Source organism: Artibeus jamaicensis, unplaced genomic scaffold (assembly GCF_021234435.1).
Source record: "Artibeus jamaicensis isolate MK-2021 breed Jamaican fruit bat unplaced genomic scaffold, CSHL_Jam_final contig_864, whole genome shotgun sequence".
NCBI lineage: Eukaryota > Metazoa > Chordata > Mammalia > Chiroptera > Phyllostomidae > Artibeus > Artibeus jamaicensis.
Genome location: NW_026521992.1, coordinates 726,491 through 744,390, shown reverse-complemented (window position 1 = coordinate 744,390; position 17,900 = coordinate 726,491). Strand labels below are relative to the sequence as shown.

General features: G+C 47.7%; 1 protein-coding gene across 4 annotated transcripts in view; it reads right to left on the bottom strand.

The window, feature by feature from the left end:
• Positions 1–695: 695 nt before the first annotated feature.
• PTPRM (protein tyrosine phosphatase receptor type M) overlaps positions 696–17,900 on the bottom strand; it is a 613,403-nt gene continuing 596,198 nt past the window's right edge. For all 4 annotated transcript variants that reach the window (XM_053673443.1, XM_053673444.1, XM_053673445.1 and 1 more), the window contains 3 exons: positions 16,468–16,631; positions 8,675–8,810; positions 696–1,432 (listed from right to left, as the gene is read on the bottom strand). In XM_053673443.1, coding sequence (XP_053529418.1) covers positions 1,379–1,432; positions 8,675–8,810; positions 16,468–16,631 — 354 coding nt within the window. In that variant the 3' untranslated portion in view covers positions 696–1,378. The remainder of the gene's footprint in view (positions 1,433–8,674; positions 8,811–16,467; positions 16,632–17,900) is intronic.

Here is a 17,900-nt window from a genome sequence, read left to right as displayed (position 1 = left end):
CGTAAAGATTTGTCCGCATCATCTACCGGGTATCACTTAACATAGACTGGAACTCAGTTTCAACTCATGCTGTAAGTCCACGGCGTAGCTTCATCCTCCTTCAGAGTCAGGCAGGGCCCGTGAGGGGACCAGAGCTGGCTGCCCTGCAGGGATTTCCCTCCCCAGGGTCTGTTTAGCTTTGTGTTCTGCCTAAATGCACCGATTCCAGACCCTTTAAAAAGTGTTCTCTTAGCAAGTTTCAGGTTTGAACGAGGCTTGGAGAGGGCAGAATTGGCCTAGGTAACTAAGCTGAAACAGTCGGAGGACAGGTGGCTTCCGGTCACAAAGTCACTGCCTCAGCGTCCGGCCCGGTGCCCTCTGTCATGGCCTGTGAACAGGGTGAGAGTTGGGTGCTGGGGCAGACGCTGCGGCTCATGTTTCCTCAGCACCAGGGGCGGCTCCCAGGATGGGCCTGGGCTTCTCACCGACGAAAATTCTGTCTCAAATACTTCAACTCTGTCTGCTCAGGGCCAACAGCTACCAAGGAGTTACCAGGACAGACTGGAGCTGCTCCCTCTTCCTGGGCCCCAGGGGCACTAGGAATACACCACGACTGGTCACCGCTCTTTATTTATTGAGTTGAGAATTCACACAACTTAACATTACACAGTAAACCATTTCCTGGGCTTAATAAAAATGATTGTCACTCACTGTGCTTCACAAAAATTTCTTTTAATGAATAAATAATTTTTGATGAAATCAAAAATATTTACAATATAAACAGAAGGAAAAGCTTTCGATCCATGGATCCGATCGTTGAGATTTGCATTTTTGAACTGAACTCCTCCCAAGCTTTCCCCGTGGAAACGATACAAATCTGATAGAAACAACAACTCCTACAACATATCTCTGTTCATTGTATGTTTATCTGTTAGTCTTGGAAAGCTACATAAGCTTATATTATGCAACATGTTAAAATACAAATATTAACTAAAATAATATATTATCATAATGCCAGGTAGCATTCTCCACAGAACAAAAATGTACACTCGATTGTAACAATAACAAAGGTTCACGGGCCACAAAATAATACCCCAAAGGTACAAATTCCTTCATAAGAATATAATTGTGCTCTTGAGTCGCCCAGGCATCTCCCCTGCTCTGAGCAGCCGAGGCCGCAGCACAGCGCCACGTGTGCCGCGGCGCTTCCGACGGGCAGCAGCATTGCTGGGAACTGGGCAGTGCAAGCAGTTTTCTACGTACTTTCCTGGGCTCTTAAAAAGAGCCCATTATGCAAAGCAAAATAAGCATATTGGGAAGTCTCGACCTCATCTACACAAACCCAGGGAACATCTTGGCTTTTCGGGATGAAAGGGCTTGTTCGTGGAGTGTGGTGTCGTCAGCCGGAACTCAAGTATTCCAGGGCCACCTCATAGCAGAACTTGTACTGATCCTGGAAAACAGAAGGGAGAAAATGTCAGCTCCTCAATGTCTAAAGGCGGTTTCTAGGAAAGCAGTTATGCCCGACTGGGAGTTTAATTGGGAGAAATCAAACGGAGAAGAATTTGAACCAGAGGTAAATAGAACGTCATGGCTCTGAACTGTAAATGTTCATTGTTTACGGATGTTCTCCACAAAGCCCGATGGAAGGTGTTCTGCTACCTCTGCTCGCTAGAATTCCTGGAAAGTTCCTGACAACTGAAACACACGTATGTATCTGTCCACACATACGTGTTTACCTGCACATCGATACGCTGAGCACAAAGCATGGGACAACCAGGCGACAGAAGGAAAGGTAGTGAGTGCTGGAGGGAATGCCTTCCTGACTTGCTCATTCACGGCCCTCGGTAAGTACATGTGGCTTCACTCCCGGCCCAGGTTTACCTTCCATGTTTGTTCATCAGGATTCCTCCATTTAAAGAGAAATTTTAAAAGCCTCTTTGATCTGGACTCTGACTTTGAGAAGTCCATAGTCCAACGAGGAGGATGAGACAAGGGACCCACAACCACCCGCGGGGCAGAGATAAGCAGGGCCCGTGAAGGGTCCTCCGACACGGGTGTGGTGGAAGAGACAGGGGACTTCTCAGGGGAGGTCTGGAAAGAAGCAGGTAGGTAACAGCAGGGAGAGAGTGAAAGCATGGAGCTGGGGTGGGTGGCTGTGGGCTGTGGTTTGCCCAGGACAGAACACTGGTTTATGCTTGTTGTGCCGGCATAAGCATCAGCAGCCTCCTTTGTACCCTCGAGAGCGCCCCAATTTGAATGGCCGAGTACAGGGCCATCCTGACGCAGTAACACGGGCACTCCGGGTAGAGGCTATGGGACGAAGAAAGGTGCGGAGAGGCGGTGTCTGACACGAGCTCCTACTCAGGCACTGACTTCATCTTCTTCGAGCACAGCTTTCTCAGATCTCGGACCTTGGCCAGATCAAGCTCCCTGTGAGGTCCTGGGCCACCCACCTGGGCTTGCAGGTGGTGGGGGAGGGCATTCCACACCTGTGCGTGTGCACTGCGCTGGCGGATGCTCGTGGGTGTGGCCTCTGCAGAGGGACCCGAACTTCGGTGAGTTGTACAAGTCAGCACTGCTGTCGCCTCACCCAACGAGATGGTCACAACCAAGCGACTGGGTCTTTTATTTTTGGGTTTTCCAGATTAATTAAAAATAAATTTCTACTTTTTTTTGGATATGTGCCTCCTAATTAGTCACTGCAGCTTCCGTTTCTTCACCTGTTATCTGTTCTCTAAATGCTCTGCTAGTCTAATCCATTTGCTTGCAGACAAAGGCCATAGCTTACCTGTCTGTGTACAGGACACCTGTCTTTGCTGCAGAACCTGACCTACAGCTGGGAGAGTTAAATGTTGGTCATATGTGTAAGTGACGGCAAAAGGTTTAGCAGCATTTGATTCAACCCAACCAACGTCAAAGGCTAGAGACTGGGATTTCAAGGGACAGTCACAGTCCTCAGGGAGACTACAATCTAGAGGTGAAGGCAGAAGGTAAACAGTTCATTTCCATGTAGTGAAGGTGTCACAATATCAAACACCAGTAACAGTAACACTTACCAGGATGGCTAAAATAAGAAGAGACAATAACAAGTGCTGATGCGGATGTGGGGAAACTGGAGCCCTCACACAACACTGGTGGGCGTGTAAATGCCCCGGGCGCTTTGGAAAACAGCCAGGCAGCTCCCCAAAAGGTTAGACACAGACTTGCTCTACAGTCCAGCAATTTCATTCCCAGGTATGTACCCAAGAGAACTGAAAATAATGTCCACACAAATGCTTTCTGATTCACATTCCAGTATTTTTTATTTCAGGATTTGGTACTTTTATTTTCAGAAATCACTTGAGTTTCACGGAGCTGACCTGTTGGCTATGAAGCACTCCACTAATTTCTCCTGATTTTATTATTATTATTTTTGTGAATCACAGAGACAACTGTTTTTTTTTTTAAACGGAAATCTAAGAGATCTAATTCCTTATTGGATAAACATAATTTTGTACAAACCTAATTGTGCAACTAATCTCAGTACCTGCTACGAGCCCATCCTTTTGACACATGAAGATACTAACTAATATTTCATTTAGTGGGGGACCTGGCTGCTGGCCCTGAGCCCCAGCACTGCCGAGGAAAGGGTCCTGGCTTTGCTGAAGGGGCTGCAGTGCTGGTCACTGAGGCTGCCCTGTCATGGGCATGACTGTCATTTCCAAAATGAGTTCTCTCTCTCTCAGCTCATCCCTCCTAAGCAAGCTGTCTATCCCCAGATTCTGTGATGACTGGTTTCTGAAGCAGAAAAATAAAAGAAATGAGAAGAATGATCAGAAATTGTCATGTCCCCTCCCCCCAAGCAACTCAGGAAATGCCCGAATCTTCCTGCGTTGGAAACTGATTACATGGGATCACCCCACTCGTTTTTGTACTGAATAATGAAACCACACGAGCCATCTCCGTGCTTCATGGAAAAGATGTTTTTGTCTTGGTCCCAAACTCATGATTCGGGCAGCATTAGCTGGCTTTGGGTGTGAAGAAGGGTCTCATCCTTGGGCAGGATGGTAACCAGGGGGACCGGCTAGTCCTCTCCGAGACCTGACCCCCTTTCACTCTGGACCACACTTCCTGTTCCCACAAAGAGGGAGACAGTGAAATCTGAAAGGGCACCTAAAAGTGAGGTTACGTTTCCGAAGCCCTCGCCTGCTCCACGAGGTGGCTTTGGGAGACTCCCGAAGGCTCGGGCAGCCCGGCGCTTCAAAGCCCACATCCACGCCTGAGATGATTCAGAGAGAAGGGTCTGCTGGCTCACCTGTGGCAAAGCTGCCCTCCCTGGAGCACCTGCTTTGTGAAACTGAGACAAGGACACAGTTTCAGCTGGGCCCTGTGCTGACAGACCCTTCTGTGTGGGAAAAATCCCGACCGATGCCCCTGCCTGCACTGGGTTCACGGTTCCCGGCCAGGTCAACTGGGCAAGCAGTGCTGTGGCAGCAGCCCCCGGGGTAAGACAGCCACGTGCCTCTGACAAGGAGCAGACAGGCCATCACTCCCACCTGTACCTTTAAAAATGCACAGCAAACCTCTTCCCTTAAAGACCATGCAGTCTGTGCCCGGTTCCTGCTCATCCCTGTCAGCTGGTGCCACAGCCTCCCCCAGGTTCCAGAGGGCGGCCAGGGGCGGCTCAGGATGGATGTGGGTCTTGCTGCAGAGAAGCAATGTCCAGCTGCTCAGCAAATAGCCACTGGGCACCTCCCTGGAGCTGGGAGCTGGTGCTGAGTGGTTTTGCTGTCTCCTGCCTCAAAGAGATCAGAGTCTGGGGCGGAGGGAGGGCACTGGGCACGAACAGAGATCACCCCATTTGCTGCCCTGATATGCAGGAGGACCAACCCCAGGGGTCTTAACGGGAGTGTGAGGCTGGGCTGCTCCTCCAGGGCTGGGGGCCCCAGGGGGCCTGGTGGCAGTGGCAGGGCCGGGCCCGAGAGAAGTGGGATGCCGCCTCGGATCGCCAGCCGCAGCCCGCGGGGCACAGCTCAGGGCCTGAGAGCACATCTCTGACTCCCCGCCCGAGCCCACGCCCTCCACTCCAGCATGTGTGCCCACACCTACACACACATGCCTACACACGCCTACACACGCCCCACAGCTACACCCACATACACATACCCACAACCACACACCTACACCCCCTGTACACATGTACACACCCCACAGCTACACCAAAATACAGACACCCACAGCTACTCACACCTGTACATACAGCATACACCCACATATATACCGACACATACACCTAAATACACCCGGAAACTACACGCACACCTATATTTACACACGTACCCACACCTACACACACAGGCAGACACCCACATCCTTACACACACAGACCCCCACATGGGGGGAGCTGTATTCCCACAGCACGTGCCATTTTGCACAGCTCACGGTATGTGTGACATGAGAGGAAAGTGGCGCTGAGTCTGGGTGGCCGGCTCTGCCTCATGGTGAGGAGATACCGGCCAAGAGGGGAGCACAGGGGCCGGGAAGGGGGAGGTGGGCTTGGCTGGAAGGGGCGGGCTGTGGACCCTGCCGAACCAGAGGATTGCAGTTCGATTCCCGGTTGGGGCACATGCCTGGGTTGCAGGCCAGTTCCCAGCAGGGGACTCACAAGAGGCAACCATACATTGATATTTCTCTCCCTCTCTCCTTCCCTTCCCCTCCAAAGATAAATAAATAAAAAAATCTTAAAAAAAATAAGGGCTAATATTTAAAAAATCTAGTTCTGTGTTACAAATTATTTTGTTTCCTAGCAATCAATTGGCTTTTCTCCAGAGCCCCCAAAACTAAAAATTTGAAGAAATAAATCTGTTACGGCTTTCCATATCTGTGTTGAAAGTGCCATGATTCAAAACGGATGGATGGATTTTCAAACTCGGAAGTCATTTAGAAACATCAGCGCCTGAGAGGGAGCTACAGACGGACCCCTCCCTGCACGCTCATCCCACTGTGACCGGAGGGCGCGGGGCAGGCGTTCCACGCTGTGAAAGGAGGGGACCACTGTGTGACTCGGCCTCCGCTTGTGACACCTGGGCAGGCCCAGTGGGGGCTCTCCCGGTGCATCGCCCTGGCTGCCCGGGCGGCCGGGAGTGCACTCCAGAGCTCCCCGGCACGCACGCCCCGTTCTGTGAAGATGCAGCTAAGAAGATTCGGCACTCGGCTCCTTTTGGTGCTGGCACAACGTCTTGTGCTCAGGAGGGACTCAGGTCTCAGATGGCCTTTTAGGCCCCATGGAATTGTATCAGGCTTTGTCACCCTGACTTGAATTAGTCCCCTTTGCCAATATACACACGGATGAGTACGTGAGTGCCAACTAAACAGAAACTGTACCTAAAGGCAAAAACCAAGCAAGTGACAAGAATCCTTATTTAATTCAGGAAGCTTGGAGCACAGGTCAAAGAGCATTGTGACATTCTTTCTGGTCATCAGTATTATTCTGCCAATATCCACTGTGAGGAATTTATCAGACATTTTTCTCAGGAAATTGCAAAACTTTTCCACATTTATCAGCCCCTGACCTTACCCTAAAACTGGGGCTGACCCTCTGAGCTCTGGGCACTCAAGGATCCTGTTCTCTGTGGTTGAATTACACATAATGAGAGAAGCCTCTGAGTACTGAGGTGGGATCAGATGCTCCCGTCCGGTCCAGCCACCCAGGTGTCCATTCAGTTCACAGAGGATTGTCCCAGCCCGCCGTTGGCACCGCTGACTGGGAAAAACTGTGTTGTTTGTGTCCATGAAAACTTGTGGGAGATGAAAGCCACAGCCAGAGCCCCAGAGGAAAGGGCTGCAAGGGTCTGTCCTAATTAATGATCTGTTTAATTTAGGCTGTGCTAAGAGGGAAACAACTTTTTCCCCCCAAGGTCAGCTTTGCTCAGGTACCAAATGAAGTTTGGAAGCTATACCTCTGTCTGTGAATCAGGGAAATACCAAATGAAGTGACAGAATATTTTAATCTACATGTGTGTGTTTGTTTTTATCCTCTGCCAGCCTTCTTATCGGTCTTCCCCTTGGCCGCCCCGACTGCCCTTTTCCCAGTTGCTCCCAGCCCTGGAGATGGAGAATGCTTTAAAATTCATGGTGGCCCTACCTCTGGGAGAGGCTGGCTCTAGTGACCACAGATAGTCTTATCAGCCTCTCAGCCATGCACATGAGATCAGTGACATGGGAAGGCACCTGGAGCGGCTCTGGCACACACTGAGCACCATGGACCTGCTGGCAGCTAGCCACCACCCCCTGCTGCAGGCCAGAGCTTGTGCATAACTACCTCAGACGGGCTGCTGGCTGCCCGGTGCCCTGTGGACACCTACACTGTCAAGAACCAGCTTTCTCACCTTGGCAGTTTCCAAAACACCTTCACAGACATCATCACGAGGGGTCACTACCATAAGCCAACACTATCCCTAGTTCACACAGCTCAGGCCCCCAGAGAGTTAAGTGTCTTGCCCAAGGAAACCTAAATTGACAAGTTAACTTGTCTGAGGCCACACTTGAGGTAGTAGCAGAGCTGACACTAGAATTTGGGTTTTCACCGGCTTCTCCCCGAGCAGGACAAGAGTGGGGGAGGCTGGGGGCACAGTCCTTTCTCCACAGAAGCCGACGTGGTGCCGATGGCTGTGAGTCCGCACCTGGAGGAACAGCCCTGCGGTACGACGCTCCCCGGCCAGCACCAAACTGCTTGGACTAGAGCAGCTCTTCAGACACAAGGCACGCATCCCCGGAAAGCAGGTGCTTCTGTGGAGTGGTCTGGGCGTGTCCCAGAGTCAGCGTCCTGGGTCACTGTCATCACTCAGCTGCGGGTACCGCTGTAGTCAGGACTGGGGACCATGGCTACTTCAACTGTGTCTTATATCTCAACTCTCTCTTTAGTCTCTTTACGCTAGTTTAAGTTTACCCCACGTCTGCAGTGCTGTGGCCCCGGAAACAGAGGCTCAAAACTTGTTGGCAGTGCGACCTTCCTCGCTCTTGGGCGGCCATTCTCTCCACCTTAGAATTTTTTCCCGTTTCCTTCAGATCCTTCCTCCACCGACAGAGAAGTAGGAAACCTAATCTAAAACCTTCCTCCTTTACACCATTCGACTATTCTTGAGTTATTGGCTGGCACTGCAACAGCTACACACACACAAGAGAGTTCATGAAACACTCCAGAAAATAATTGCAGAGTCCTTTGTTTCTCAACTGCTTTAATCCTTTTCTCAGCTATGGCCACCATAATTAAGTGCAGTATTCTGCATGTCAAACTAAATTCACAGATTTTACAAATATTAGGTGATTAAGCTATTTATAAGATACACAATTTGAAAATCTGGCATTGCGTGTGCTATGATTATTCTGTCTCTGTGAAGACTAAGTGCTTAGTCACGTGGAACGGAGACCAGTAAGAAGCGCACTGTGAGTCCCAACTCTTTCCACACTTCAAATGCACTGAGACAAAGTCTCCTTGTGACAAAGCAAAGGGGTGAAGAGGGAGAAAACCCCTCGTAAGAGAAGTGATTATATTAGGGTTTTGAAAATGAGCTTCTTCCTCTCTGAATCAGTTTCCCTGACTAACCGCCACGCGGGGGTCTCCTGAGAACTGGGACAAAGCCTGGTTCACGGTCATGGTCAGGGTATGGGGGAGGGGGAGAGGGGAGAGGGGACGGGGGAGGGGGGCACCTACCAGCAGGTCCACCATGTTGGGCTTGTTGTTCCGCAGCGTCTTCACCGCATGGAAGACGTCCACCGTCCGCTGGTGCCGCAGCATCTCGCACACGATGCTGAGGGCGCAGAAGGTGCCACTGCGCCCGCCCCCGTTCCTGCCGGGAGAGGAGTCAGAGGGCTGGTTGGACTACGTCTGTCCTTACACTGCACACTATGGGCGGCACCCGCCACCTAACCCTCGGGAGCCGGGCTGGCGAAGCCTCCCAGGCCAGGAGCTGGCCACCGGGGCCAGTCCTTGTCATGCAGTGGATGGAGCACCTGAGCCTCAGTGCCAGCCCCGAGGTTCCCCTGGTTGGAGGCGCCATCTGGCACATCCTGTTCCCCCAGCTTCACCCCAGCCCTACATTATGTTAGTTTAATACAGCACCTTATCAACTTTTATTGAGAGATCCTGCCTCAGAAAATTTTCAATGAACAAACACCTCATTTTGTATCTGCCAGGAAAACTGGTGGTGGGTGTGAGCTCTGTTCAAAGACGAACTTGGCCTTAAAAATATCCAAGTTTAGACATACAGGATCCTTGCAAAAACAGCGCAGTTACCCTGCATACATGCCCACTCTGCCCGATGGGCTCATCTTCCCTCACCGTAGTACGTCACCAAAGCCAGGAAATCAGCGCTGCTGCAAAACTATCACCGACACCACGACCTTAGCCAATGTCATCAACGTCCTTTTTCTGGTCCAGGATCCATTCCAGGAGCCCATCTCGCACTCGGTTGTCTTGTTTCCTTCGCCTCCCCCAATCCATGACAGGTCCTCAGTCTTTCCTTGTCTTTCTTGACCTTGACACTTTTGAAGAGTACTGGTCAGTTATTTTTTGGAATACAAAGTGGAACATAGATGTGGAAAGTAGCCATGATCCCTATCCATACTTTGAGAAATCATTACAAAATACGAATCACAGAATGCCCCTTCACTTGGGTCTGTCTGACATTTTCTCATGATTGGAAACAGGGTTATACACCGGGGCACAGAAACCAGAGAGGGGCTGTTGCATCCCTCACGAGTTGTCTGCTGCGGGCGATGGTGACCTGGGTCACTTGTTTAGATGGTGTGTGCCCAGATATTTTCTCCTGTGTAGATATTACCTTTCTCTTTGTAGTTAATAAACAGCTGGGATAGATACTTTGGCATTATGCAAATATCTTATTTCTCCTCAAAGTCTCACCTCCTGATTTTAGCATACATTGGTCGGGCCCTAACGATCACTGTGGTGTTGGCCGCACTGATTTTCTGCCTTTCTCCTCCAGCATTCTACTTTAAGAAAGAGCTGTCTCTTCTCCCTCAGTTAAAATTTGTATTTGCTTATTTATTTCTATATCACTTAGGTCAGTTTAGACTTACGCATATTTTATTTTATGAGCTAAAGTCCAGGAGTGTAGATTCCATTTATTTTGTTGCCGAAATTGTTCCAGCTCAGGCCACAGGGCACTCCACCAGGCCGGTGCCTGTGTGCTTGGGGGAAGTCTCCCTCCTTCCCGAGCCTGCCCTTACTTTGTGGAACCACGAGCTGTTCCAGGCCATTCCGTGCTGTTTCTATACCAGCTGTGGATTTAACCAAGCTGGGAATCTTTTTTTTTTAAAACGTAATACCATCATCATACCTAAAATAAATAAACATTACTGTTTTAGTATTTTTCTAGACAGTGTTCAGATTTCTCAGGTTGGTTCTCACATTTTCTTATGGTTGTCTATTTCCAATCCATATTCAAGCAAAGTCCGTACATTGCATTTGGTTCAGATGTCTTGCAAGTTTATTTTAATCTATAAGTTCCTCTTTTTTTCCCTTTTGGCAATTTATTTCTTGAGGAAACGAGGTCATTTTTCCTTTTGGGAGCTCTGTATCATTGTGTCTCTGAATAATTTAACATGTTGCTCCCCAACCCTATATTTCCTGAAAATTGGGAGTTAGCTCCAGAGCCTCATAAGAATTTTTTTTTTGGACCAGGACAACTTATAAGCATACTGTCATTGCAAAGCAGGCACAGATATCAAATTGCTCCTTTTTTTATGATGTTAATGTTAATCATTATGATTTCATTTCCTCAAGAAATCAAATGTTGGCTTGATCAGTCCACTGGTAAGTTCCAAATCAGTTTTTTTAAACAAAGTATAATATACCTACCTACAATTAAGTCCACAAATGGAAAGTATGTATCTCAGTTGTTACAAATGCATATACCATGTAACTACCACTCGGATGGAAATTCAGACCCCTGGACCCCCTTCCTTGTCGACACCATCGGTACCCCAAAGATAATCTCTCTCTCTCATCTCCAGCACTGCAAACTTCTTTTGTCTATTTTGAGTTTCATGTAAGTGGAATCATACCCTACATGCTCTTCTGAGTTTTGCTTATTTCACTTAATATTATATGTGTGAGAATCATCCATTGTACCAATATTCTTTTATCTTCCTGAAAATAATTCCACTGAATGGATATACTACTGTGTAATTTATTTCTCTAATAGCTGATGAATGCTTGGGCTGTTTCTAGTTTCTGATATTATGAGCAAATCTGCTATAACACATGTCTTGTGGTGCAGGTATGATTCAGGTCCGTAGCTGTATGCCTAGGAGTGGAAGAGCTCAGAGAATGGATTTACTTTAGCTTTAGTAGATGCTGTTAACAGTTCCAAAGTGGCTGTAGTGTATTTACTTCCTCCCAGCAGTGTGTGGGAGTTCCAGGACCTCCACAGCTTCACTGACACGTGACGTTATTACCATTTGCTTGTCTTGTACATTTCAGCCATTTGGGTGAGTAGCACTGACACCGGATCCTGATTTCAGTGTTTATCTTTCTGAAAACTAATGGTACTGAGGACCTTTTTATTTATTTATTTAATATATTATTTTACTTTATTGATTATGCCATTACATTTGTTCTATTCCCCCCTTCATTCCCCTCCACCCTGCACACCCCTCCGCCACCATTCCCCCCTTTAGTTCATGAACACGTGTCTCAAGTTCTTTAGATTCTATATTTCCCATGCTATTCTTACCCTCCCCCTATCTATTTTCTATCTACTGTCTATGCTACTTATTTTCTGTACCTTCTCCCCCCTTCTCCTTCTCTCACTCCCCTGTTGCTAACCCTCCTTGTGATCTTCATTTCTATGGTTCACTCCTGATCTAGCTGTCTTCTTAGTTTGCTTTTGTTTTAGGTGTGGTTGTTAATAACTGTGAGTTTGCTGTCCTTTCACTGTTCATCTTTTTTATCTTCTTTTTCTTAGATAAGTCCCTTTAACAGTTCATATAATAAGGGCTTGGTGATGATGAACTCCTTCAATTTGACCTTATCTGAGAAGCACTTTATCTGTCCTTCCATTCTAAATGAAAGCTTTGCTGGATAGAGCATTCTTGGATGCAGGTCTTTGGATTTCATGACTTGGAATACTTCTTTCCAGCCCCTTCTTGCCTGGTAAGGTCTCTTTTGAGAAATCTGCTGAGAGTCTGATGGGAACTCTTTTGTAGGTGACTGTCCCCTTTTATCTCTTGCTGCTTCTAGGATTCTCTCCTTCATTTTAATTTTGGCTAACATAATTATGGTATGTTCCTTGGTGTGTTCCTTCTTAGATCCAACTTTTTTGGAACTCTCTGAGCTTCCTGGATTTTCTGGAAGTCTATTTCCTTTGCCAGAATGGGGAAGTTCTCTTTTATTATTTGTTTAAATAAGGTTTCCACTCGTGACTGTTCCTCTTCCCCTTCTGGCACTCCTGTAATTTGGAGGTTGGAGTGTTTAAAGATGTCCTGGAGGTTCCTAAGCCTCTCCTCATTATTTTGAATTCTTATTTCTTCTTTCTTTTCTGTTTGGTCATTTTTTCCTTCCTTCTGGTCCACTCCCTTGATTTGAATCCCAGTTTCCTTTCCATTACTATTGGTCTCCTGTGCATTTCCATTCATTTCAATTAGTTTAGCCTTCATATGTTCCTCTAATTTGTGACTAAAATCAACCAGTTCTGTGAGCATCCTGATCACCAGTGCTTTGAACTGTGCATCTGAAAGTTTAGCTATTTCTTCATCACTTAGATTTATTGGCTCTGGGGCTCTGAGTTGTTCTTGAGCCATGTTTTGATTTGTTTGTGCCTGTTATGTATGAGGAGAGGTGCCTCAGATGTTCACCAGGGTGGGGCCACCCAGGTCACCGGTTTGTGATGCTGTATGTGGGGGTGGGGTCAGAGAGGGAGCAATGGCGGTCCTCTCAGCTCACCCAGTCCGCCTCACCACTCGCCCCCGCCTGTTTATCTGAGCGCAAATGTGGGAGCCCGCCGCCCTGCGCCGGGGCCTTCGAGGTCTGTCTCAATGCTCATCTCTTCACTGGTTTATCTGCGCGCAAATGCGCGGTCGCAGACAGCCAGCCGCACTGCGCCCTCCCTGGGTCCGCCCATAGCTACCCCACACCTGGGATCCGCGCCCTTGGCTGTCTGCACGCTGCCCAGGTCGGGGGGATCTTTTTTGCCAGACCTGCTCTGCTGCTGGCTTCGCCCCTCTCACCGGTTTAGCTGAGTGTTTCGTTATTTTTGGACTCCGTATTGTTCGATTTTCTGTGGTTTGGTTGCGTTTATTGTTGTTAAAACTTTATTATTTTTAGATTTGGTTGTGCGAGGAAGCAAAGTGTTTCCACCTACACCTCCATCTTGGCGGAAGTCCCAGGACCTTTTCTAAGCTTATTAGCTACTTGGATATTCTTTCTTTTTCTTTTTTTTTTAATGATGTTCTTGTCAAGTGTTAATGCCCAAACATTTTGGCTGTCTATCTTTTTCCTAATGACTTGCGGTAGTTCTTAGGTATTCTGGCCACGAGTCCTTTGTCAGATGTATGCATTGCAAAACTCTTCACGAGCTCTGTTTTGCTTTTTCACTCTGGTGTCTTTTGATGAAATGAAATATATTTAACTTTAATTAAGTTTAATTTATCAACGTTCCTTCATGGCTAGTGTTCTTTGTCTCCGGTAACAAACACGTCTTTGGTTACCTCATGGCCATAAAGATTTTCTCCCAGAAACATCATTGTTTTCTTTTTCACATTCTGGTCTCCAATCCATTTGGAATAATTCCTGTGTGTCGTCTGAGGAGGGACACCAGGATGCGGGTGGTCTTTCCCCGCTGCCCTGCGGTAGGTGTGTTGCTGTGAGATCTTCGTTGTAAGCAGGCAGCCCCGAGGTGTGCTGATTTCCTGGATTTTCTTTTCTGCCCCATCAGTCTATTTTCTGTCTTTGCACTGACACCTCACTACTTTTCCTCCATTTGCTTTTCTCCTCATGGTTTTCAGCAGCTGTCAGAGACCATTGTCTACATCCATCGCTTCCATCAAGGATTGCAAAAATGGTGATACCTGACATTTATTCTGGTTTTATTGGCTGAAAGATATGTATAAAGAAAAATCCCTTATTCGCTTATTGTCAGTTTGTGTGGCTCAAGGCACCATTCGATTCACAGCATCTGGAGGTGTCTTGGGACGGGACACTCTGCCCACAGCCATTAGGTGGCGCTACACTAAGCTGAATAGATGTCCTTGCCAGAGATGACCAGCAGGGAGCTGTTGTGATTCAAAGCATTCCTTGCTGGCCTGTACTGGAGGACACTAATTTTATCTAACTTTGTTTCTCACAGTTAAAAATCTTAGATTTAGATTTATAAACCTAAACAACAATAAACACTCTCACCAGGCATGGGTCTCATTGCCACCTGGATATCAAGAGAGTAAGAGGCAGCTGCATAGGAGCTACAAGGACTTCATAATGGGAGAGAATGATTCTCAGAGAAAATCAGTGTTTCCTCACCATCGGTGGAAACAGCGGATGCCTGCTACTGTCCACTACAGTTAAATCACAGCCCTCTGTTTGAAGTGGCACCTTTGGGAAGGTGATGTGATTGTTTCCCTCTAGGGCCACAGCTGTGTCCTAGAAGATTGTAGTGGTGGTTGTCTATGAAGTAACCTGATGTAAGGCGTGCTTGTATCTTCCCCTGAGGCTTGTCCTGCTGCCTCAGCTTCCTCTACTGTGACTTAGTCCTTTGGGTTAAACCACTGGCCCTTGTAAGGCACCTACTAATCAAATGGGGTACTATGCCTTATGCTTCTGGTTCTAGATGCTGGCGGACTCCAGATGCAGAAATGGGTATCTGCAAACCACTTTCAGTTTTTCAAAAAAAACTTAATAGATATATTACAAACTCTAACTAAAATGTCAATTTTCTTTGCTAGGATTGTATCAGCTCCCACTGGTGACCCTCTGATCTTATTCTGATCAGAGTTCACATCTGGACTTAAAATTAATAAAAATGGGGATGTGACCTGTTAATTATTCATTTCTGGGTTTTCTTGGTAGAGATGTTTATAATGAACTGGGTCCAAGAAAAGGAAGGGGAAAGCAGTAAAGTGGGAGGGGCTTATAAACCAGCTTTTCAGGGGGCAAAACTCCAGGACTTCTGGGGGAGGGTTAAGTCTGAGTAGGCTCATGAGATTCTTTTCCAGCGAATGTCAGTTCCCTGCAGGGTGACAGGCCACGTTTTGACTTGCTGAGAGGCAGGGCGGGGTTTGAGGCTGCCAGGAAGGTCCCCCGGGGCCCTGAGTGGGGGTGGCACTGGTGAGATACTGGCGCCGGGGAAAGAGTAACCCAGGCCCTCACCCAAGTTGTCTTTTTAAGTAGGGTTAGTGGGCTCAGACTAAACCCGTATTTTTCCTTCAATTTGGGAGAGAGCTCATTGTATACTTCTAATCACACTCCACTGAAAAGAGCCATAAACTTAATACTTTAAGTTTCCACAAATTCTCTAAACATCTTCCCTAATTGCCATGACTTTCTAATTGCCTGCTCCATTAAGCCAATTCCAGCTGGCTGATTAGCTACATATCATCATCAATGAGGAAATGCAGGTGAAAGTGCTTTGAAAAACCTGGAAGTCTCTTTTCAGTGGCTCTTCATCTAGGCTGAATGTTGAAACTACGTGGGAGTTTTAAAAAGCACTGACCTGAGGACCCTGTCCCTGGCAATTTTGATTTAATTGGGCTTGTCTGTGGCCAGGGCATAGATATTTTTGTTTTTAAACTTCCCGAACGATTCCCAGTGAGCAGCCGAGGCTGGGGTCGCTGCTCTGCTGCAGAACTTCTCCCACTGCATCTCCTGCTTAAACTGGTGGCTGTGGGGACACCTCTGGCAACCAAGGCTCTAAGTCTCCCCAACATGTGTGTTTCCAGACCCCAAACAAAACAAAGCAACAGAAAACTCTCTTTAATACCACAAAGGAAAAAGAGATAGTGTCTCTGAAGCTCCTGACATGATTTCTAATAGAATCATCCACTGGCGTGATGGTAAGCTAGCTTTGCTGGGTGGGAGGCAGCCCTGATTTGTGGTGTTTGCTGATTTCTGTGATGTGAAAAACTTTACTATGGATGGTTTCTGAAGCTGCCAACAGTTTAGAAAGTTCAACCAGCTCAGAAAATTCCCCACAATGTTAACAACTGGCCCTCAAGAGCTGGTAGGAGCCCACCAGAGCCCACCCAGGGGTTTCCTTTGGGAGGGAAAGGGTTCCCAATCGCAAGGTCAGGGCTTGTTTTTACAGCAGTGACGGCCCATCCAAGCGCCTGTCTTGCTTTCTGCAAAGCGAACCCAACCCTCATCAAGTAGACTGACCACCTCCTTTCACTCACACCTACTTATTACTTTCCCATTTATAGTAAAACAAGATAGTGAATTAGAAGGTAATGAGGGTCAGCTGCTCCTTCTGCGACGCAGCGCTCACTAACACTTACAAGCAGTGCACGACCGTGCGGCCTTCCCCGCCGTTGTATTCCTCCTGCCACTTGTCCACCTGGCGAATGAGCTTCAAGAAGGAGCGCTTGGACACTGGTGTGTCCCTGTACATCGGCCAGCCCAGGAACTGGAACTGCTGCACCATCCGGTACCCGTCCTGGGGCTAGGGAGAGTCAGGGAGGGCAAGAAAACAGGCATTCTTTACTGCACTGAATTCCCAAGGGCAGACCCACCCACCGGGTCCTCTCCCTGGAGCAGGGCGTTACTGCTGCAGGGGAGGCCTGCCTATAAATAACAAAGGGCGCTCCTGCTGGCCTGAGAGTTATGAGTTTTAATATTGAGCTGTTATAAAAAACCAGGTGTTTTAAATGACAGACCAGACAGATAAAAGTGAAGCAGAGGTCTTATAATTTTGCAAAAGTCAAGGGCAAAATAACATACAACGTGAGCATGGACCACATTGTGCAGTAACTGGTAACATGTCTTTAGTCTAATTACAGGTAAATTAAAGGCAACAGATAAATTATAATTAGGAGATGTTTGTGAGCTTAGGGTGTTACAGACTGCACTTTTCCTGTGAGAATAATATGTTTTTTTAATTGGGGTACATCTTGCTAAGATATCAATAGTTGATTTACCTTTACTCTCAGTTAAATGAAATTGCAGTATTCAAGAAAGTGTTAAAAAGGCAACAGTTTAACCCTGCTCTGACTAAACCATCTGAAAGGTGACCACGCTTTTCTGGTTGGCACACGGTCCTCACTGGGCTGTTGTTGCTTCTCCCTCTCCACTTCCTCCCCTGCCTGGGCCTCCCCTTCTCCCAGGCCTCTCGCGGATGGAAGCCCCGGGCTCAGTCCGTGGGTCTCCTTCTCTTTTGTCTCTCATTTGATGACTTCATGGTTTTAAATATTCCCGTAAGTCACCAATTTATATTTCAGATCAGACCTCTGTCCTGAATTTCACCTTCACAGATTCAAATGCTGACTCGGTATTTCCACTTAGGCATCTAATAGTCACGTCAAACCTAGTACGTTTCAAACGGAACTTTCGACCCTCCTTCCACGTGTGACTGTCCTGCCACTGTCGTTTTTCACCTGGATTGTTGTAACAGCCTCCTGATGGCCTCTCTTACAGTCTATTCTCAACACAGAAGCCAGAGTGCTCCTTTTAAAAGGTAAGTTATAACATGTGACTCTTCTACTCAAATGGTGTACTGGCTCCTATTTCCTCTGAGCAAAAGCCCAAATCCTTGCAGTGGCCTTGCGAGGCCCTGCGTGATCTCTGCCACCCCCACCCCTCTTCCCTTTAGGTGACCTTAGCTTACTGTGCTCCAATCACATCAGCCTCTCCACTGTGGCCAGAACCCCACACCAGGGCCTTTGCACCGGCCACCACTTCTGCCTCCAGACCTGACTCCACAGAACGGTGGACG